The 23818-nt window shown below is 41.1% G+C and overlaps 1 protein-coding gene across 3 annotated transcripts in view; it reads left to right on the top strand.

Annotated features, from left to right (window-relative positions):
* The window catches only part of atad2b (ATPase family AAA domain containing 2B), a 66910-nt gene that overhangs the window by 6683 nt on the left and 36409 nt on the right, over positions 1-23818 (top strand). Inside the window, exons 12-24 of one of the 3 annotated variants that reach the window (XM_034699329.1) lie at positions 142-316; positions 554-642; positions 2050-2209; positions 4441-4531; positions 5038-5349; positions 5942-6092; positions 7401-7587; positions 7728-7913; positions 14127-14262; positions 15455-15648; positions 15730-15889; positions 18490-18612; positions 21468-21599. In XM_034699329.1, coding sequence (XP_034555220.1) covers positions 142-316; positions 554-642; positions 2050-2209; positions 4441-4531; positions 5038-5349; positions 5942-6092; positions 7401-7587; positions 7728-7913; positions 14127-14262; positions 15455-15648; positions 15730-15889; positions 18490-18612; positions 21468-21599 — 2096 coding nt within the window. Of the gene's footprint in view, positions 1-141; positions 317-553; positions 643-2049; positions 2210-4440; positions 4532-5037; positions 5350-5941; positions 6093-7400; positions 7588-7727; positions 7914-14126; positions 14263-15454; positions 15649-15729; positions 15890-18489; positions 18625-21467; positions 21600-23818 lie in introns of all 3 variants that reach the window. The other 2 variants (XM_034699330.1, XM_034699328.1) reach the window with 2 other exon arrangements.

The raw sequence follows: 23818 nt of genomic DNA, 5'->3' as shown, positions 1-23818 counted from the left end.
TATTGTATTTTCTATTTTAACAGATGTACCATCCACTTTCATGGTTTCTTTCTTATGTTAGTGTTAGTCCAATTACAGATGAATACATTTAAAATGTTCATCACGTAATCATCGCTACACCTCTTCTCCCGTCTCCTTCAGGGGGTGTTTGTTCTACGGCCCGCCAGGGACAGGAAAGACGCTGGTAGCTCGGGCACTTGCTAATGAGTGTAGCCACGGAGACAGGAAGGTTTCTTTCTTCATGAGGAAAGGAGCCGACTGTCTCAGCAAGTGGGTCGGTGAATCAGAACGTCAGCTCCGCCTGCTCTTTGACCAGGTGATGAACAGAGGCAGCACTTTGAGATGAAAGACAGTATTTGAATGATATCGTGGTGCACCATAGAACAATATTTTAGGGTTTCTGTGTATGGTTGATAGCTTTTATCGCTTGAATATTAATTTGTTGCTTAGCATTTTTTAAGTAAACGTATGTCTTGTATTTAGGTAAACCTAGTCATTTGAATATATATTCCAACAAGTGTGATGTTTTGGTTTTGTGTTTTCTTCGACTCAGGCTTACCTGATGAGGCCGTCCATTATTTTCTTTGATGAGATCGATGGTTTGGCTCCTGTTCGTTCCAGCAGGCAAGACCAAATACACAGGTGAGGCTAATGTGGTTTATTGAAGGGTAAACAACATAAAGGTGCATTTCGACCAAGAGTTCTGGGGTGTTTTAGCCCCCAGAACTACTTTCCCCGGAACTAAAAAGTTCCTGTGCCCCCATTGTTGTCTGCGTTTCAACCGCGAGCTGAAGTCCCAGGTAGATTTTGCAAATCAGGCCAGTGACATATGGAAATCAAAAATTATATTAAATAAAATTTGAAATCTTAATAAAAACTAAACTAGTATGCATTCCCAGGAACTCCCTCTGTGTTTCAACAACTGTAAACTCGACAAACACCGTTACGTTCAACTGAAAGTCCCAGGACCTTTGAAAAGTACTACCCCTCAAGCAAGGGCTTTTCAGGGGGGAGATTATATATCCATGAACTAAATTTAGACCCTGGTTCCTCCGGTCGAAACACATGTAGTTTAGGGGTAAAGTCCCTAGCTCCGGGGCAAAGTTCCTGCGGTCGAAAAATGCCTTAAGAAAACATTTTCCCCCTGATTCTTTTAGGGTGAAAACTCTCTCAACCCCTTCTTTGAAATACAAAAAATACGGGATGGAAACTAGCAAACAGAAACAGTGGAGGGGTTTCAGGAAGGACAGACATGCCTCAGATAAGAGCAGTGTAGACAAACAGAGAAATACAGTAGGAAGCACAAAGCATAGATGCCTGTTATTTGTGAACCAACCTTGACTTAAGTTGTTAGTGAGATAGATATAGATCATTCATATTAGGGACACTTCATAGTACTTTGTTTATTGGGCTTTGAGCAGCCATAACACTGGAGGCTGGAAATTGCTGCAATTGCATTTGTGATTTGGACCATTTCAATATAAACTGAAGGTGAGGAAATATCCTGTTATGCAAACACAGCTTGCAGTTGATCCTGGTGTGAATGGCTGCCGTCTAGATATTGGAATCTTTGTAACTGTGAAATGTGAGATTACAGTTTTGGACCAAATCTTATTCAAAAAAGGTTCTTATGCTTTATATCCTGTTCTCTCTGCCATGCTGTGTAAATACTTGCATGGAGCTCTAGTTTACACACAAATAAAATAGTCTATTTTCGCCCCACACTGTTCTGTTCATAAATTATAAGAACAGGTCTTTGTACTGTTTGCAGGAATGAGGTCTTGTTTATTTTGTCACGACTAAATCAGTAGTTGTATCATATTCATCAAACACTCCCCAAAATATTTTTGGTTCCTAATGTATATAAATACACCTACAGTATGTGCATGTATGTTATTCAATGTGTGTGGCTTCTACATTTAGATTGGATTTAGTTCTTATGAAGATATCTTGTAATAAAGCAGGATTGTCCTGAATGGTGTTTTCTGGTAAAAGATAATGTACAGCGGAATATTAAATTGAAATGTACATCATCTTCCCCCTGTCCAGTTCTATTGTGTCCACTCTGCTGGCTTTGATGGATGGCTTGGACAGTCGTGGGGAGATAGTGGTCATTGGTGCTACAAACAGACTTGACTCTATTGACCCAGCACTCAGGAGACCTGGACGCTTTGACCGGGAGTTTCTGTTTAACCTGCCAGACAAGACGGTGAGAAGCATCAATTTTGTATGCATCGGACAGCTGGTGATAAACACTAGCATCGCAAGGTCTGGTCTTCACTGCACATTGATTTTCTGTAGACGTTTATTTGAAGAGGAGACTTGACCTTTAATGCTTGAATGTACAAGATAGCATACATATATGTTTTTAACGATCTGGTTTTTGTTTTCATTATATTTTAAATAGGGACGTACATTTCAAGTATTTTCAGTGATCGATCTTTGGAAATGTTAACAATCAATTATTGAACATAATGTTTTCCACGTCAAAAACAAAGCCAAATACATTTTTTCCCCTGAATCAAAATTTCCTTCACGACACAATGTATGTTACTGATAGTATTGAACAGCTATGGATCGTATTGAGACGTTCAAAACGTTAAACAGGCTGAATATCAACATGTGGAGCAGGCTCATGATCTCAGCGGACATACAGTCAGGTAAAGTGAAGGCTCGGACTACAACAAGGGAACTGAACAGAGACATGTTTTAGACTCACAGTGCCCAGTTTTCTGTCTACTCGTTCTTATTGAGAAAAATAAGCATGTGAACACGGTCAGGTGTCAGCGGGGAGCGCAACCGGGTCATAATCAGTCCGGCGGCGGAGAAAAAAAGCGCTCCTGGAGACCTGTCACTCAGCCACAGCCCCCAGCTGAGCGTCTCAACGCAACACCTGTTGTCAGCTGATTCACATTGAAACATGCTTTAAACTTAAAACACCTCCCTGATAGCTGAACAAAATATAAGACCACATGATGTTTGTTCCATGTGATATACAATGGAAACAAAAAAATATGCTTGAGTACGTTCGATAGTCGATTAATTGTGAACATCCCTAATTTTAAATTTCTTTGGTCGAAGACATCTATTGAGCCATATCTTTAATCCATTCCCTCTTACTGGGTGTTTCTGTTTTCTTCCATGACTGTCCTAATAGCTGCTTTCTGAGCAGGATGCACATTTGAATAAATATAAATTCTGTCTTTCCCCACAGGACATTGAAAAAAGGACTGTCCCAGAATAGCATACATATCTTTACAGTTGCTTACATTTTATACCGAAGTCCAACATATACAAAAGAATCTGTGTCCTGCCCGACTGTGAAATAACAGAGTGCAGTATTCAGGGCGAAAAGCAATTACAGTATATGCAGTGCTGTACCCACATGCACACCCAGCTGGAGACACAATTCAATCCAGCAGTAATTTGTGTTTTACTCATAAGAGCCCAGCCAAGAAATTAGTTCATGCAGCCCTCTGGCTATTAAGTCTAATCAGCGTTCTTTTCCCTGGCTGTGGGATGTTTTTACCCACCATGCGAGTAGTAAAGCAGATGCTTGTAAGATTTCTGGAAAATTACACATTTCTTTTGGAAGAGTTATTGTTTTGCAGTATGATGACTTTGATATATTTAAGACTTGTCTTCTTTTCTGGTAAACACAAACAAATCTTACATGTTCTGAAAGTGTTAGTGCTTCAGGTAATCAGGTCAGTGTAGATAACTAATCTACCTATCTGTCCTGCTTAATGGGCTGCTGAGCATTGTTTGTCCACACAGGAAGATCACTGGTAATTAAGGTCTAATCTGCTGGCCTTTGCCAGTTGAGCTGAGCATACTACTACTTGTATTGAGCTCTGCTGGGACTGGAACCGGTTCTCTTCTGCAAATAAAATCATCACATCTAAGTTCAGCTTCCTCCTGGTATTGCCCTTGCTGGAAACCTAAATGAAATGTGTCCCAGTTGTGTCTGTAGGAATAGAAAAGAAAATAGTGATGAAAGATGATGCAACCTGTTGCCTTTGATTCATGACAAAGAGCACTTTGTTCTTAACGTCTGCTCAACAGAGCTGAGTCCCAGGGAGTCGATGCAATACATTAAGTGTTAGCAAGCACCTCAGATCAGGACACTCTTGCACTTGATTTCATTTTGATCTTTCAGTTGCTGTTGTCAGTTCTAGATAAAGTAAATGTGATTCACACATGCTGGGATGGTATTTATAGTCTGATCTTTGCTATCATTTTCATGCTTTGTGTTTTTTATTAAGTAATCTCATGCATCATACCATTTGACAGATGAAAACAGAACACAGTCACTGTGGCGGTTGGACCTGTTTAACATCTTTTTAGCCTACACATGACTTGTGCTCCGTTAACTGTTTACTCTGCTTCACTGGTTTTATTTTGTCTCTTTACCATTGTCCATCTCAAATCTCTATTTAGGCCAGAAAGCACATCCTTGAGATTCACACAAGGGACTGGAATCCCAAGTTGGCCGAGCCATTTGTCGAGGAACTTGCAGAAAAATGTGTCGGTAAGAGAAGTGTCTGTTTTCTGTTTTTTTTCAGAAGAGAAAATAATAAAAGATGCAGACATCAGTTTTAAAAGACAAACAAACATCAACAAACAGACAACAACAAACAAACCACAACTAGACACCAACTAGTGAAATACTTGACACACATGTGGTATGTTCTCAAAGCCCCCACATCCACACCATGCAACTGCAAGACCCAACACAACCATTCCAGGTACACAATTAATGTCTTTCACTCACTCATACCATCACTGAGTTTCCTCATCTACACCTACATGAAAGCATGAAAGAATTAAAAAATGTAAATAAACATGTTTGAATACTAGCTAATATTTGCTGTATTTGCTTTGTAAGTGTTAAGTAACATGAAACATGAAAAGCATAGTGAACACATTTCTGAGTAAACATGTTTTTGATTCTCCTAGCCTTGCGTTGGTTTTCATTAAGAGTATCTAAAATGACAACCAGACATATTAGTCTTATTGTTTCTTGCTTATTCACAGGCTACTGCGGTGCTGACATCAAAGCACTTTGCACAGAGGCAGCCTTGGTTGCGTTGCGCCGCCACTACCCCCAGATCTACGGCAGCAGTGTTAAACTGAAGCTGGATATCACCTCCATCGTCCTGGGGCCTGGCGACTTCAGCAAGGCTATGAGGACCATCGTCCCAGCCTCCCAGAGGGCCCTGGCTCCACCGGGCCGAGCCCTATCCCCCGCCCTCAGGCCCCTGTTGGCCAGCTCCTTCTCCTTGGTGCTGAAAGCTCTGCTCCGTGTCTTCCCCCATGCTCAGTGTGCTGACAGGGACAACACACATGGTAGGATTCTGAGACCATGGTGTTAAATGACTGTTGCTCATTTCTCCCTTGCCGCCTGTTTTGATTTTTAGTGTGTGTCCCCTGTTGGTATTTTGTAGTATTTGATCTTGTATCCCAAATCTTATTATCAAAGTGCTTTATACCACCCAACACTGAAAATACACTGTGGTTAAACATCCCCCCTGAGGAAGCAGAGGGGATAGCACAGAGATTGGCTAACAAATCATCCTGCCTGCACTTCAATAACTTCACTCCCACTGCAGTCAACAAATGAGAGTTTGCAGCAGATTAGCCCCAATGTAGCACTTGACCAGTGGGAAATGGCTTTCAAAGAGTTGTGCTTCTTCGCACCCAGTAATGGCATGAGTTCCAAGGGTGCTGTATCACTTAAAATGCCCATTACATCTCCCTCAATAAGGAAACTCTCCTTTTTATTCACACATTTTGGTGAAATGACTGAATTAATGTCAGTTAGAGGGCTGCTTAGAGAGTTAAACTTTGCAGAAACAAACTTTTAAGTGAATTTGACACCATGATGTTCAGTTACTCTCAGAACCTGGGGCTGTATTAAAAGTGTTTCTCTCTGTGCTAGGCGGTGACAATCAACTGCTTGAAGAGGACATGTACAGCGACAACGACAATGAGGAAGGCTCTTCTTCCATCTATGAAGTCCAGCCTACTGCATCCCCAAAGAGTCAGCCCTCCTCCTCTGCAACGCACAGACCCTTCCTCCATTTCTCTTTGTGAGTTCATAAAAGTTTTAAATGGATAATAAATGGCTCTGACTGTGTACTAACCTCACTAAAATCAAGGATCTCATTGAACATATCAGACAACGAGGGTGCATGCCCCTCAACTGGTCCTTTTATTCTGCGCTCTGTTCTCCTTCTCCTGCGCTGTGCACTTCTCTGTCTCCAAGCGGGTTCTCCGCATCCATCGCAGCCTGGATCCTGTCTTGTGTATGCTGTTTTATTCCCACATCCAAGTAATGAATTGTTACAAAGAGAGACTTAAAGAAAAAATCGCATCATAGCAATACAGAGCTCTACAGGATAAAATGTAGTGAGCCCTTCCCTGTTAACACACATGTTTCATTGGAGGAGGACATGTAAATAAAATTTAACAGCGTAACGACAGTTCTGAAATTTGAAGTACATTAGCTGCTTCATTAATAAAAAAAAGAAAGGAAAGCAGATGTGTGGATTTGAAGTTACTAAGAAATCTACCTCTTAACGAGTTTTTATTCTCCCCCGTTTCAAGTCTTACTTCCAAAATGCTTGAAAAGTAGAGACCATGTATTTCTTCAGTGGCATGTTGAATAGGAAAGAAAAAGAAAAGCTTTTAATGCAAGAGGATTGATAACTGTATTATGTTGCCAATAAACCACATTAGACTTGAATGCCTGTCTGCTCTGCTTTTGTCAGAGTGCTTTCAAAGCCAGGATTCATCTGCCAATCATACAATCTTAGAATCAAAAATAAATGGGCCTCAACAGAACCTAACATAATTCTCAAATTTTGAACACTTAACATATCAGAGAGTGATATAAGGGCAGAATGAGGGAGGAGACTTTTTCATAGACTGCAACAGAAGTGCAGAAAGACCCCTGAAAATGGCATTTCACTGCTCACTCAAAACCCTTTCTCCAGGCATATTGCCTTGTACTTAAATAAGACAAACACAAGTTAAAGCATCTACAATATAGACTGGAAGCTAGAGGTTTGCATAACTGAAACAATCTTCTGTGAACCTTTATTTAACCAATTAACTTGAAACTTTAAAGAGCTGCTTTTCCTCGACTGAAAAACACAAAAGTCTTAATAGTCGAGTTGCTCATATTCTCTTAATCTTGCTTAGGTTGAAAGGCCGACCACTGCTAGTTATATAAAAATGCATTATTAAAGTAAGTGCATGGTTTTAGCTTTTAGCATCAACCTAAGCAGATTGAAGCAGATAAACAAATCTGAGTGTCTGTTGTATCATTGACCGTATAACTGCCGGTAAGTGAGTCCACTGGGTTATGCTAACTTTGAACTCCCTTCTGCCTTTAGATCTGCCCTCCAACAGCCCACAGCATATCGGCCTCGTCTCCTGCTGGCTGGCGCCCCCGGCTCAGGACAGAGTTCCCATTTGGCCCCTGCCTTGCTGCACCACCTGGACAAGCTGCCAGTGCACCGCCTGGATTTACCCACCCTGTACTCCATCAGCGCTAAGACGCCGGAGGAGTCCTGTGCTCAGGTAACGCATGCACCGGAATAGCCACGTGAAAGCAGATCCTCACAAGGCTATTGGTTTGTCTGGTGAATAAAGTTGAGAGAGAGTAGGCCACATCGTTTTATTTGATCTTGACCGGCTTGTCCCTTTTATGTGACTTGTAGGTTTTCCGTGAGGCCCGCCGCAGCGTGCCCAGTGTGGTGTTTATGCCGCACGTCTCCGAGTGGTGGGAGACAGTGAGTGACACTGTGAAGAGCACCTTTTTCACCTTGCTGCAGGATGTGCCCTCCTTCAGCCCTGTCCTTATTCTCGCCACAGCTGAATCCCACTACTCACAGCTGTCAGATGAGGTAAGAACACAGAGTTCACACCTGATTTGACATTTCCAGGTTCAGCTGGAGGCCCGCCACGAGTTTCTTTCTGTGGATAAGTATCGCTGTGTATTTCATTATGTGAGAAACAAGAGTGTTAACCTTGTGTCTTTTTTTTGGTATTGGAGCTTTAAAGGGTTTATGTCCTTCTTTCATACTTAGAAAAAAGTGCAGACACATGCAGGGCTTCACAGTCAAAGTCACCAGCTCCCACAGAGTTTTTATCTGCTCTGGTTCCATCCCCCCTTTCCTGTCATTTATCCCACTAACCACCTTTTCTCCATGGGCGTCCCTTGCCTTAGTCCTTCATCCTTCTTTTTACTCTTATTCTCTTTCTGAAAGCCAAAGCAGAGCCACACCGCCTGCTGTGGGTTGGACAGTAAGGGAGCTTTTCAGGGGAAACAGAGAAAATTGGATGAGAAAAAAAGAATTTGAAAAGAAAATAAGGAGGTGGGTCCGCTCAATTCAGGCAACAGAAGTGCTTTAATTAGGTCCAGGGGTTGGCAGCCCCATGGCTTCACCCTGGGATGCACACAACATCAATATTCCTGTGCAGACAGTGCAGCTTTTTTCTCAGTGTGTGTGTGTGGCTGCTGTTTTGGCGAAGCCTTCACACTGGCCTCACTCCAGGGAAACAGACTCTTGGGAAGATTCTCTCTCTGTAGTGGTTTCATTAAGGCCGAAGCATTTGTGCTGTTTAAAGCATTGAGCTTTTATAGAAGCTATGCAGGTCTATTTGCCACTTTTCTTTTCTTATCTTTGTTGTCCTGCCATTGTTTCCCTTCTTTGTTTAAACATAAGTACCCTGCTTTCTTTGTCCTAAGGCTTTTTACATCCCTTAACTTCACCATGTTTGTTATTTCACATGCTGCATTCAGGGTTTAATAATGAAAATGGAAGTAATCACAACCAATGAGTTTTTCAAGCTAGAGTTGTCTTTATTACATATTGAGTTAGTAACCATGTAGGAATGGAAGATTACCTGCTTTTTTCGTTTTTATATTTGTTTGTTTGGGGGAAATAACATTTGCATTGGTCATTGAACAGAAAGTAATAAAACCTGGAAATTGGAGCACACCTGATGAGACTAATGGTGTGCTAAATTCAACATGAAGTCAGCATGACAATACCGAGACTGTCCTCAGGCCATGCTGCCTTTTGTCAGTGTGGTGTCTCATATTGTGGCATGTAGCAGGACTGTTTTGCAGTTGGGTTGCATCATTGCACTTGTTAATCAGTTTCTTTCTCAACTTTTTCACAAAAAGTTAATTTCTCCAGTTTTAAAGTGAAATTTGAAATCAAGTCATTAAGCCTGTGAGGCACACTGTGCCTCTGTTTTGTTCCTTCACTGGTTATGGTAATGCCTGGTATAAGCAGCAGACCAAAAGATTAACATTATTGCCTCAGCCCTGTGATAAACAGCTGACCAGTTGCTGCAATATTTACTCTGGAACAAATACTTAATACTTTAAGGACTTTTGTTCTTGGCATGCTCACTGCTGAAGATAAAATGAATACATATTCACAACCGTGCCAATCTTTAGTGCATCAGTTACTCTGTATATGAGTTTAAGAGTGATTCCTTCTGTGTCTACATCTGGACCCATTTAATGCTTAAGGTCATATTTTGCTTTTACAAGGTTCCTGTTAATGTGGGTAATTTCACATTTTAGTGACTCTGTTTGGGAGTAAATTGTTGTCACATGAGTAAAAAAATAAATATAGTATGAAACACGAGGATGCAAGGCGACTGGACAAACTCGTGAAAAGAGCTGGCACTGTGATTGGAACCAGGTTGGACTCACTAGGGCCTGTGGTGGAGAGATGCACACAGAAGAAGCTAGAGGCCATTCTAAATTACACAGATCATCCACTTCACAACTTCTTTGTGGACCAGAGAAACAGCGGCAGTGGACGGCTCATCTCTCTGCACTGCAGGACTGAGAGATACAGAAAATCATTCATCCCCATAGCCATTAGGCTTCATAACTCTCTAGCCAATGGAAGATGAGCTGACAAACACCTGAATTACTTGTTGTATGTGATTTTTATAATTGTATCTGCCAGACACCTGAATTTCCCTTCAGGTATTAATAGAGTACCTTCTATTCTATTCTATTCTATTCTATTCTATTCTATTCTATTCTATTCTATTCTATTCTAAACTATAGATATCTTAATTAATGAAGCCACCCTTTTAGCCTCGGCAGGATACAAGTGCATGCAAGTTGGTTTTCATTACCATACTGAGATGACCCTTAGCATGGAGAACAGAACACAGCTGTTGCATTGTCCAGAAATGATCACTATAGTTTAATTCAGAGGCTAATTCACCAAAAACTCAAAATATGGAGGATAGACAGAGAAACCACTCAACTACTGCTGCTTGTGATTTTCTATGAGGATGCAGATTTTGAGTGGAAGTCTTGAAGTGGAACCTTGAATAGTTTGTTCCACAGAAACGGTGCCCCAGGTGAGAGAGTGTTATTTGCTGAGTGAGTAAAATTTTGCACAGGCTGTTTACTTTTTTAAACTGTTTGTTCTTGTTTTGTAATTGGCCCCACTTGCTTGAATTGTTTGTTTTATCAAATAACATTGCCGATTGCTTGTCCCAAAGGATGCCCAGTAGCTCCCCTCAGCAAGGTTTGAGGAGTTTGGGTTTTAATTTTCAGGCATGACCATGCTGCAGTCTGTGGTGCTTTAAGTGATTTGGCGCTCTCTGAGAGTGTTGCTCTACTCTCTGGCACAGAGAACACAGTGACAGCTGCTGTTTCAGCTCCAAACCCCAACGGGGAACAGGCAGCATCCCTATCCAGCCAAAAACTGACACTGCAGGCTGGGGTCCAACTACACAGCCTCCCTCCCTTAACAGCCGTTCACTCTGCTGAGATTGAATTCATTCTTGCAGGGGGGACGAAAGGAAATTGCTAGAACATGTAGCAGCAAGAGTAAATTAGATTCAGTAAGTGACTGATAGCAACACTTTTTTTTGAGATGTGGGTTTTGAAGCATGTCAAGTGTAACGACAGGATTTAATGTAAATTCTTGCATTAAAACAGTTTTACCTAAAGAACTAGATTATTGGTGCCTGGATAATTTGGTTCCAGTGATGTGATACTGTAAAACTGGGCCAAGTAGGAGTGGGAATCACCACGTGACTCATGATATGATTCACAATACTTGGACCAAGATAACCAAAAATATCACAATATCTGATGACTGAATACTGAAGAATACTCAATAACCTTAAAACGGTAGAGTGCAGAATTCCTGTATTTTTTCACTGTGCTGTGGTTTGGCTTCACTGAGATCATAAAGATGAAACAATGTACGGTTCTAGTCTGTTTATTAAATTGTAAAATGTGTGTCAAAATTACACATTTCATCAAAAAGACCCAATAAAAGATACACATGTGAGTGCTTGAACAAGTACAACCAGCTTGTGTATGTAAGCCTATTTGGATTGTAAGCCTTGACTTTAAAACCTACATTAGTTTTAATGTGAGCCTGCAAGAGACTGTACCTGGAACTGAAACAGTTGTGTTCTCTGCAATGTCAGTCATGTTCCATATGAGCATCGCTGAAAGTCTCATGCATTTTTTAGGAAATTTTAGGACATTTCCCATTTGTTGTCATTTAAATAAATAATAAAAAATAAAAATAAATAAATAATGTGTGTATATATATATATATATATATATATATATGGGCTTTTTACACCTTTATTGATAGAGGGAGAGGGAAAGAAACCGCAGGCTGGACTCGACCCTGTGCTGCCCGCTACATGGGTGCGCAACTTAACCAGTTGGCCATGTCCGCACCCCCCATTCATTGTCATAAGATAAAGCTAAGATGATCATGCATGACTCTGTGGCATGCAAAGTCCACTCATTGCAGGTGAGTGGTTGGGATGACTACATATTGCACAGCATTGACATTTCATCCAACAAAAGCTCTGTCATGTGATGCATGTAGACCTTTTGTTTTTGGGTGATTTTGCTGAACAAGATTTAAGTATCCACGTTCAGCATAATTTTCAAAGATTTTAGGAAGGTTCTTTGTTAAGAAATAGCAGCTCAGATACAATGAGTGACAGAGGGCACAATGAACTCTCCAATCCAATCCAAATAGACTGGTGCCTTGGCGGAAATGATTGTAACCCCAAACTGAGTGGGGAAAAAAAGCAGAAGAGCTGAGGTGCTGATTTGCTGATGGCTTTCTTATTGTGGCTACAGTAGCAGGAGGGCAGGCAGCCTGTTGTTTGGTCTTCCCAACCAAATCCTTCATTCCCTTTTGGGGGGATCCTGAGACATTCCCAGGCTAGATCATGGGAGCCCTACAGCCTGCCCAATGGCTTCATCTCAGTTGGCCAAACCGAGCTGCTCATATCTGTGACGTCATTCTTGTGATCAAGACTTGGAGCTCATGATCATAGCTTAGCGTAGGGTTGTATCTTGGATACTAGTATAATGCAAGCCTTGCCATTGGCTAAGCTTCTCCTTCTTCAGCTTCACTGTTTACACTGCACCAGACAGCCTGTGAGTTTGAACTTCTCCTCTCAGCCTCAGTTGGTACCATCTGGTCTTCAGTTCGTATATTATTGTCCAAATGTCATTATCAGCATTTTCTGTGTTATCTATTCGTTAGAGATCCTTTGCAGCTCTTCTTGTGATCTTCTCCAAATTCTTGGAACACTAAGAAGATTTCCTCTGAAAGCTTTCCTATATTAAGAGTTATTTCCTCAAACTGTGTTTTACTACCATCTGCCCCTCTGCTAATTTGATGCCACAGAGGAGACTTTGTCCTCTGAAAATTCAGATAGATATGGTGTTATGGGGCAGAGTTAGGCAGTCTAACAGAAATGTCTTCAATTGTCTTTAAGTTGTTAGTTTCACCAGTTTAGTATTGATCTCACCAGCAGAGCAGGTGCCATATTTTAATTTTTAGTAGCTCTACTCAGCCAGATATGTCCAGTTTTCTTTGTACACTGCGCTCTCTACACTCCCTCCAACGTTATAACCAGCAAGCTTCAGCTGTTGGTGCCAACACTCTTGCAGCCTCTATTGTGATGAAAAATAGTAAAAATCATTACCTGCTTTGTGCTACATTCACTTTGTATCCAGCACCCCTACCGACTTCCTTGTTTAGCTCCATCCTTCGGTATCTTTCCCCTGCTCTAAGAAGAGAGGCTAAATCTACAGAGAGAGGATACGAAAGAACAGAACAGAGCAGAAGGCAATGCAGAGAGAGAGAGAACAAACATAGCAGGGGTAAGGAAGCGGATCGATGTGAAAGACAGATGGAAGGAGATATAAAGTGGAAAGTAGGTGCTTCGTCAGCAACAGAGCTTCCCATTGGGAGTGGCCTTGAGCTCCAATGTGGAAGTGGGATCTTTTAAGCCCTTTGCAGCACCATGGTATAGATGCTCAAAGGGTTTTAAGGAGACTTAAAAAGGCTTGTGTGTTTTTCTAAAAATACTTGATCATAAAAAATGAACAATTCTCCATACCAGCTTTTTCTGTAGATTAACAAGATGTACTCAATTGATAAAGAACAGATTATCTCAAAGTCCAGTTGTAAAAACAAATTGCTGTGTTTAAATCATATCAAACCCTGGAAGCCTGCACACCGGTTTGTAATACTCACATACTGTAAAGTTTTACAGCTCTGATAGTACTAGCGGTATGAATTTAACTCTGGTACCACAGCTTTTACGCCTTCATGATCTTCACTGCTGTTTTTATCTTTAGGAGGAGGTTCATTGTTAGACTTAACAATATATAATAATGGTGACTTCTTATTATTATATTCTTTTTCAACTATATATTTAATGTGTTTTATGTGGAAAGACAAATAGTAATGGTACAATTGATAAAATATGCATTAAACCAACATCATAATTCCTCCAAATAAATAAGTTAAAATGAGTAAAATAGAATAGAATAATACATGAATAATAAAATAAAGCAAAAATAATAATAATAGTAATGAAATAAAATAAATAAATACACAACACACAACTCGGCACCATTTTTCAGTTAATTGGCTTCGTAACGTCCAAGAAATTCAATTAAAAGTGACCATATTTCTTGAAATCTCCACCCTGTCCCCTGACAATATAAGTAAGTCGTTCCAATACAATGCATGATGGTGACTTCTTTTTAATCAACCCCTTGATTGTCTTTGATGCAGGTGAGAAGTATGTTCCAGAGGAGCTACGGGGAAGTAGTGACGCTGTGCCCTCCAGAAGAAGAGGACAGGAGGAACTTTTTCTCTGATCTGCTCCTGGTCCAAGCAGCCAGGGCTCCCCCTCGCCTCAGGAATACAGGTAATTTATGTTCTCACTTTGGCGTGCAGATGCAGAATGAGACAGTGGTGATTCATTTCTGCTGTTAGTCCTAGAGGGCAGTGTTGTCCACCTTTTGCTTTGTTTCCCCAAGCTCTGTGCTCTTTCTTTCCCACAGACCTTTTTTTGCATCCAGTGAAAGGAAGATAAGCAGATGTTGTATTTTTGTGTACAAACACTTCAGTGTGTGTATACCTAATGTACAGTTCAGAGGCAGTGAGACTCTGACCCTTAGATTGTGAAATAGTGTAGGCATTACAGATTGCATTGAGGTTGTTGCTGCACACACAACCCTATTATTGGTCTAGTAGTGTGAAGTCTGCATTTTCCTCAACACCTCTCTCGCATCAAATTCAGACCCCCTCACCCACAGATCAAACCTGCCTCTACCCCTTCAACTTTCATTGCCCTCTTCCTCAGTGCACCCCTTCTGTTCCAGTTCAATATGAGGGAACTGTCCATCCGAGCTTTTAAATGGAAATGGTGCACAGTGTTCATATGCAGCTTCCTCATTGATGCAAGGCAGGGGTCCCCCGCTTTACTCACCCTGTGCTCTTCAGGGGTCCCTGCCTGTGTAAGACAGCAGCCTGGCTTCCAGCTGAGAGGCCTGCTGAGAAGCAGGGAGAGGAATTGCAATGAGAGAGCCCAATCGCTATTAGACATAATTAGAATTAGGGTTTGGATTGCTAGGCGGCCTGGGGTGCGTTCAATCCATCCTAACAATGTCAGCAGTAGCCTTAGGCAAGGACTGATGCCTTGGGAGAGGAGGAGTGGGTATCTGCTTGCCTTTCTTCATTACTCTGTTAGTTTGTGGCTTTTCTCTGGTGGAGTTTAAAAAAGCCTTTTCAGGGAAAGGAGTGCTGTTGGATTGTATTCAGCTGCAAGACACTCAAAACATGTTTTCTTAGAGACAGTATTTTTAGGTCTGTCTGCGGTGATGTAAAGAAAAAACTGTCAAGGGTCAGAGATGAGTTTGTTGGGTTGTTCACTTCCAACCATTGTGCTGTTTGTGTGGTTTTGAGTTTGAAGTGATTTTAACCCTGAAGCCTTTGTGTTTCATTGCTCCGAGACAACACGCAGATTGTCAATAGATGGGAGATTGGTTGAAACTTCCAGTAAGCTGGTGTACTCCTGTGTTTTTGCTTCAAACTTTTTTTTCATTGTATCTTAACAGAGACGTGTAAAGAGGTACTACCAGTGGCAGAGGCTCCAGGCCCCAGGGTCCTGTCGACAGAGGAACAAAGTCGCTTAGCTGAACAAGAGGACAACACACTACGCGAGCTCAGGCTCTTTCTCAGGGATGTGACCAAGCGCCTGGCGACTGACAAACGATTCAACATCTTTAGCAAACCAGTTGACATTGAAGAGGTAAGGCTGACATCTCATTCTCAGTTTGACAAAGCTGGATTTGGACTTTTTGTGAAAGTGTACTTCACGTTTGTGTGACAGGTGTCAGACTATCTGGAGGTTATTCGGCAGCCTATGGACCTGTCGACTGTTATTACAAAGATTGACACCCACAAGTATCTGACAGCAAAGGACTTCCTGGTGGACATCGACCTCATCTGCAGTAATGCTTTAGAGTACAACCCTGACAAGGATCCTGGAGGTGAGGGGGAAATAACACATGCATGGTCATCACTTTACAAAGAACACTACATAGATACAGATGCAGTGGGTACAAGAAGATACATGTGTTACATTCAACAAGTTTGGACCGCATTTACAAAAAGACTGTCTGTCTCAAGAAGTAAATAGAGCAGTAATTCATAATAGCAGGCAGTTCTTGTTCTTAATAAAGCTAATCGCATCACAGAAAGTTATCTTTTTCATACAAATAATAAAATTAGCATTTATTGCTGCATGAACGAGTTAGTACAAAAGCTTTCCCAGGAAAATCTTCTCATATCCCTAGAGCCGCTTATGAAAATCTATGAATAACTTGTTGCATTTCTGTTCCCCAAATTAAAGGCTTCAGTCTTTGGAGGCAGTAATACGACAGTCCCTAGATAATAGGTTGATGTGGCTCATCTGAATAAGTGTGGGCATGTGTTTCTGTAGTCTTTCTGTATTTTTAATGTTGCATTCATTGTGTGAAAAAGTAATTAGATTTAAGTCATAATGTCAAAGAGGCTTCCAGACAGTAAATTCTCAGAACCACAAGATGGTTTTCTCAACGGGGAAATCCAAAAGAAACAAAAAACTATACCACCCACACTGAAAAATTGCATTTCCACAGTGTAATATATGCATCCTTGCAGAGAAAGGCGCTGCATTCGCATGAAAATGTAATTGTGTCCTGTTACAGTTTGAAAGAAATTCTTCCTTTACCATCTTGGCACTTTTTTCAAATGCAAATACAGGCCTGGAGAACACAAAGACACACATGTACACACAAATGAGACAAAGTGGCCTTTCATTTGCAACAGCATACAAATAATTTAATGAAGGTCAGGGAGAAAGTCCTTCTGTAAAGAAGTACTGTATATAGTTTATATTAATTAACAATGTATGATATGGAAAAAGAAGGAAAACAGGGAGAAGAGCTTGTTTCATAGAAGAAAAATGTTTTATATATCAGGACTAGCAAAGTCATTATGTTAATTGAGGGCATACAGAAGGCATTTCCCAGACCATTCAGTTTTTGTCTGCATTTCAATTCATTCTTCATGTGTTTTGCTGTTCCTGTTCCTGCACAAGAACATATCCGCCCCACACTAATAGGAAGCAATTTTCTGCTAGCCCAAATGAATAAATCATATCTCTGCCTATGCCGGCGAGGGCCTGGGTCATTTGTGGGAATGCAGGGTGTACAAATGATACACTAAAGGGTGAAAATGTAATTAGGCAGTTTAATAAAAAAGACTAACGAAGCCTCTAGCTCAATTTCCCAGCGCTAGGCCCAGGGAATATGGCCCAGACCTTGCACAATACTGCTGCTGGGGGAGCTCTATAGCAGCTCACAAAGTGCTGGGAAGAAAAACTCATTATCCCTCAGTGCTCTCTTTCTCCTTGCCCTTCATGCTATCTTTATCGCACCTTATGAGCAATTATGTTGGCTGGCTGCCTTGTCTTTTACCTCCTCACCTTGCTAAATAATTACTCTATGTTAAGAAGGTTGATATCTCAATGCACAACAATGAGGCGTAATGTCACAAATCTGTGTTGCTTGAGGGAAATGGCGAGAACAACCGTTTGAATATGAAAATGCATGAGACATAGTTGTATGTCAGTGCAGTCTTGTCTGTTCTTGATAGGGAGGTTGGGCAGGGCGCATTAGGGTGCTGATGAGCTCCCAGCGTCTTGGCAGGCCTTTGACAGCCTTTCTTCTGACAGACACTTAGACTTACTTAGACTTACTCTGTTGGTCTACAAGCACACAGAGACACACACAAATTGCCCCCATTGCAATTAGCGAGCCATCTTCCAATTAGACAAAGGAAGCTTGGCAGATTGTGACCCCTCTGCCACCTCCTGCCTGAACTGTTCTCCCCCTGCCTGCCATAATGAGAGGCTGCTTGTTTACTGTGGCTGTGCTCTCAGCCTGCCTCTTCAGTTCAGTCTTTATTTTCTCTCTGTGGATGCAGGAGCAGGGAAAAACAGGAGGATTTAATGATGCTGTGCAACATCCAAGTAGATAAAAGTATAAAGTTACAATAAAGCAAGAAGTGCGCCCTTAAGAGAGGATGAGTTTTCATTGAAAACATACCTCAGATTGAAAATACACGAACCTTTTGTTATTGCATGTATCCCTGTTATGTACTCAAAAGGGGATTAGTGCTGATATTTAGATTTTCATGTATGTCTTGAGGTTTTCCCCTTTAAAATTTCCCACCAAAGCCAGCTCTATCCTTTTGTTCAATCTGTGAGAAAATGCTGCAATCCCTTTTCTCACAGATACAGCATAGTGGGGAGGGCTTGCTGTCCTGTCTTTGTCTCACATACATGATAGGGTGTGGAGAACAGGCTTTGAACCTTAAACTACAAAAGCTGCAAGCATTACTGGCAGGAGCAAAGATAATGATGACTAGGAAATATTGTTGTCATATATATCTAAAATAAACGAAAAGCAAAGCCATTTGTTGAAACCCATTGCTGCAAAGGACTTCTGTTTTGAGCTTTCATTTGCAAACTTGACCACAGAAAACAAAATCTGTTGGTTCTTTTTTTAATATCAGAGTTATAATCCACTGTTTCCTTCTTTCTCAGACAAGGTGATCAGGCACAGAGCATGCAGTTTGAAGGACACAGCCCATGCTATATTTGCTTCCGAGCTGGACCCTGAGTTCAACCGCATGTGTGAAGACATCAAAGAGGCATGCAAGAAGAGGGGTAAGAGAAACAGTTGAGTAAATCAAATTGGTGAGATTGTTGTTCAGTTATTAAAAATGAACACAAAGGTGCTTTACTTTGTTTATTAAACTACCGTATCTGCACTTTGAAGAATGTAAGAGAGTACCTCATAACTCTTAAATATCTCTTTCACTATTACCTGTTTTTTTTAGACCTAGTTTTGCAAGATTAAAAACTCAGTTTACTGCAGTAATGGGAATATATTAAGGGATGATAATTTATAACATAGAGCTGAGGAATATCGATGAACTAAAAAGCATCATCTATGTATCTTTATCCAAAGTTCTTTTGGAAGAAAACTTCCCATCTAAAAAACAAGCCTGCATAGTTCCAGTCAGCTTTCTTAGCCTTAGCCTCCGTCTTTTTTGGAGAAGATCTTTGATATTTTATCTCAGAGAGCAGAACTTTGTGTTTGTGGAGAGAAATAAAGTACTCAATTGGGTCGCCCAGTAGTACTTCACACAGCAGTCAACTCTAATGTGAAGTATATGGTGCAGAAAGTAGAGATGCCTGAGGGTCCAGTGTTCCAGACAGTACCTTCTGTGTTAGCTGTCTGCCTGGTGCTCTGCATCTGTACACTCACCAAACAGCCCCGAGCAACACAGGGTGCATCTAGTGTAAATCTAGATGAGCTTAATACTCACAGTAACTAGTGTTGCAAAACTCTGGGAATTTTCAAACTTGGAAACTTTCCGTGTGAATTAACAGGAATTTATGGGAAATAACAGGAACAAACCAGGAATTTACTAAATTGAAGGTTGGCTCTTAATATGGAACTTAAATAAAATAATTGGGGAAAACATATTTTAGCATAATCCTGACTAAAACAACCAGATTTCATGCAAGTACAGTTGAATATCTATGCTATTCCTCAATCACATACACATAGCAAACTGCTTACTGCAGGGCTATTGAGACCACGCCCCCTACATGCACTCTTTATTTGCATGTTGGATGGGACATTTTTGGAGGGAGAGGGGCTCTTTTCATTTAACATTTATAATGGGACTTTGCTGGGATTGCATTTTTGTTCATTTTTGACTGGTTTTAGATCTTTTTTTAAGTTATATTTTTGGGCTTTTTTTGCCTATATTTGATAGGATAGCTGAAGAGAGAAAGGAAACATGGGGGGTTGAGAGTGGGGGAAGACATACAGGAAATGGTCGTGGCCGGGAGTCGAACAAGCGACATCTGCCAAGAGGACTATAGCCTCTGTATGTGGGGAGCTTAGACCGCTTGGCCACCAGAACCCCTGGTTTGTGTTCTTGAAAGGCCAGGAAATATACACCATCACCATGCCACCTGTTGATAAATATTCATCATGGTAGAAACATGGGCTGAAAATAACCAATACTACTGAGTGATGTTTCACTGTAGTCAAAGTATACAGTATTTTTGATAACTTTTGAATGGGTTGGGCCGGGGGGATGAGTAATATTTAATATAAATCTGTTTTAATTGGATGGATGTCTGCTTATAACAAAACAAATATTTATGCTTGGATATGATACCTTTCCATTAAATGACCCTTAATTCCCAGTTAATTCCCATAAATTCCAATTTGGAAAATTTCCAAAATTCCTCAGCTTAACTTCTCATGGAAATTTACCGGAAACTTTTCAGAAGTTTACCGGAAATTTTCCTCCCCTTTGCAACCCTAACAGTAACACATGTGAACAGTGTTTTCAAGTCATACACATTGACTTACACTGAACACAGTCTCTACACCAACAGGAGAGGAGTACGTTGGAAAATGTACGGTCACCATAAAATATACAATACCTAACTACAGAATCAGATAAACATCACCACTACTGAAGCTTGTCGTACTCATTGGAATACCATGACATCTTGTCCAGTTCTGCCCTTCATATTTTCTTATTCTCAGGCACCAGAAAACAACATTCTGCTACATCTATAAAAAATCCAAGTACATAGTTTTCCCCCCATGTCACACATTGTCCCCCTTCTTTTCTTCTGCACTGTCACGATGTGTTTGGCAAAATTTGATGCATATTTCAAAGCTCTTAAGTGTAGCGAGTGAATTGCACAGGAAGATTCCTTTTCCTCTTTGAATCATTATCTACAGTTTGCACAGCCCTACCCCCTGAGAGCTTATTGACTTCATGACTTAAGCCGCTGAGGTCTTCCTCCAGCAGGAAACTTATCAAAGAGGAAGCAGTTTTCAGAAGTCATTTTGTTGCTTTTGATTTCCTATTTTAGCAAACTGAAAGCACAGAATGTGAAATGAATATTGCAGAAGAAGAAGTCAACTGCCTAAAATGGGGAATACAGTGTTGTAAATATTTCATCTTTCAGTCAGGGTCCTGCTATGAAGCTATCAATTAGGCCAGCACAGCATGATATCCAATTACAGCAGAGTTAAAAAGCAGAAGAGTATCCGGGGGGATATTCTCCCCCGTGACTAGATGAAAGAGCCATGATCAGTTTTGACATCAAGTGATATTCAAGTTTTTTGGCAAGATTTGAAATGGTTCATTTTTAGGGCTTGCATGTCTCAGTGCTCCACCTCTGCTTTTCCTTCCAGTCACACATGAGATCTATGAAACTTAAAGCTGCTGTAAGTGATATAGTTACAGTTTGAGTCCCAATATTCACTTCATTCATTGGTCTGTCACCTTTCTCTGACGGATCAATTTTCATTTTTGTCTCAATATGTTTCTCCTCCTTTGCTCTTTATACACATCTGCACACACACTAGCCCTCTCTCATGTCAGGATTATATTTCAGGTGTTACTCAAACAAAATTATGCATATTATATATTCACACTGGGCTGTATGTGTTGTCAATAACTGATCCTTTCTGACCACAGCAGACCTTGAAACGCCAGCTCAGGCAACGCCAGCTCCAGCTGTGGTGACAAGGAAGCATTACTATTCTGTAGGAGAGGAACTGGCCAAGAGCAGCACTCAGGGCGAGGCCACTGAAAAACAGTGCACCCCCAGTGAGTATTCAAAACAGCTTTTACATTCCTTTTTTATTAACAGTGTAAAAGAACTACAGATCTTCTATCCCTTGACGATCAACCACCTTAGACACGGGAAAAGACTGGTTTGAGTTCTTGAAAGGACAGGAAATATACACCATCACCATGCCACCTGTTGATAAATATTCATCATGGTAGAAACATGGGCTGAGAATTACAAATACTGCTGAGTGATGTTTCACTGTAGTCATAGTATACTTTTACCTTCCTGTTTGACTCGAGCACAAACAAACATTGATTCGGTCTCTGTCTTGCATTGTTTCTCTCACATGGGACTTCCACCAGATCCGTTTCTGATCCGCTGCGGTCCGGCTCCGTGCTCTCTCGTCCGTCAACATCCACCGGTTGTGTTTTCGGAACGCAGCACGGAGCAGGACCGCCGGACATCTGGAGTCATGTGACCAAGGTTTTCCCGCGGTAATCACTGAATCAAGGATTCTCCTCCTCCTCTCCTCATCCATGTAGTCTTTATCAGCCTCTGAAAACCTCTGACCTGTTGACTCCAGGCCTGCCTCTGCTCTAAATTACATTTTTTGTCATAGTTAAGTTAAAACAATCTAACGACAACACAGTGTTTTATTCTGAAAATTAACCAGGTTTTTATTTTGTTTTGGTGCCTGACTTCCTGTCCCACTCCATCTGCTCTGTTGAGATTGATGCGTCGTTCTGCGGCATCCGGCAAAAATAGAAGTCTTGCGTATCTTATCCATTGCTTTCCGACCTGCCAGATCAGAGACGCATCTGGAACGAGTGGATCCAGTGGGGGTTAACACATCGACTAGAATAGAAACCTATCAGATCTGGTGATGGATCGGAGACGGACTGGACATGGATCTGGTGGAATTTAGTCTGTGATGCAGCAGTAAGCAGCTGTGTAGTAGCACAACAGTGAACCAGATGTAGGTGCCAGACACCTGCCTGCTCACACATACATTTCTCAGCAGTGGAGAAGCATTACACTGAGTGGTCTCATTATTGAGGCTGCTCTCTCCTAACTACTTAGAAACACCACCACACCACAGAGCAATTACAGGCCCACCTGTGGCAAACAGCAGGTGCCTGAGGGTGAAGAGAGGGCTGGGAATGGGCAGGGGGGCAGACTAATGAGGTTGTTACCTGAGCAAAAATGAGATAAGCAGGTTTAACATGTAATCTGTTAAATGCCCTCTCTCTTCCACCTGCACGTAAAAAGGGGAATGTGATGAGGTAAAGTGGGCGCCTGCAAAAGTCGTAATGAGATGTCAGAATTTAGGTAAGAAGTACAGAAGCGTGGAGGTAGGTTGCTTTGCTTTTGGAACAACATACCCTCTGACAGAAAAAATACCTTTTATTGCCAATCAGAGCTGATCACTTTTCTATGTGACACTGCTTTGTCTTACCGAAGGCAAAAATATGACAGATATTTCATTTACTTTATAATTGATATTCTTCTGTTGTTGCTTCAGTCCATGCTTTTTGATATTTTTGTAGTGCATACGTTCAACACTAGGTGGTGCTTGTCCCTCATGAGAGCATCCCTTATGGATCCCTGCTGTGAGAGTAAACCATGTCTTCTGACGGGGAGACGGTCCCCTCCTGAGAGCTCAGGGTCTCTGTTGGCCTCCATCTATACTATAAGACTCAGGGCATGTGTAAGACGTAAAGTCACTGTAGTTTATCTTGTCCTGCTAAGCTTGGAGAACATAGTTCTATAAGTAAGGAGGTAATGTTTACAGTTGATGGTTTAATCTGCCACACAATATTTTACCCCATGGTAAACTAATGGAGCTCTTACAGAAGACTTTATCATCAGACCTGTGTAGTAAACATTGTAAAGGTATGTATTAATCCCAACATCTATTTACAGTATCTTATAATCTAAACTCCATTAAAAGGGGATAATATCTTAGTTAATTTTAAATTTAGAGAGTCCTCCTTTTCTCTTTTAAGGAAGAGAGCACACACAGTAGTAGACCTGTATATGCTACTTTCAGCTCTACTTATCTACAAAACCAAATGTCACAGATGTGGACCACCAGTTCAGATACTCTTGTGAGAGTTGTTATCAGCCTCCACCAGAGACTTAATTAATTAGCCTGACTGAGGTGATTAATTTGTGACATCGACAGCCAGTTCTCACCTGGAGCACCTCAGCAAGGCAGCTATTAGGCTAATTGATCACAGAGTCAGTCGCTTCT

Source organism: Notolabrus celidotus, chromosome 13, assembly GCF_009762535.1.
Source record: "Notolabrus celidotus isolate fNotCel1 chromosome 13, fNotCel1.pri, whole genome shotgun sequence".
Lineage (NCBI taxonomy): Eukaryota > Metazoa > Chordata > Actinopteri > Labriformes > Labridae > Notolabrus > Notolabrus celidotus.
The sequence above is the reverse complement of the archived record's forward strand: the minus strand, read 5'-3'. Positions and strand labels throughout refer to the sequence as shown.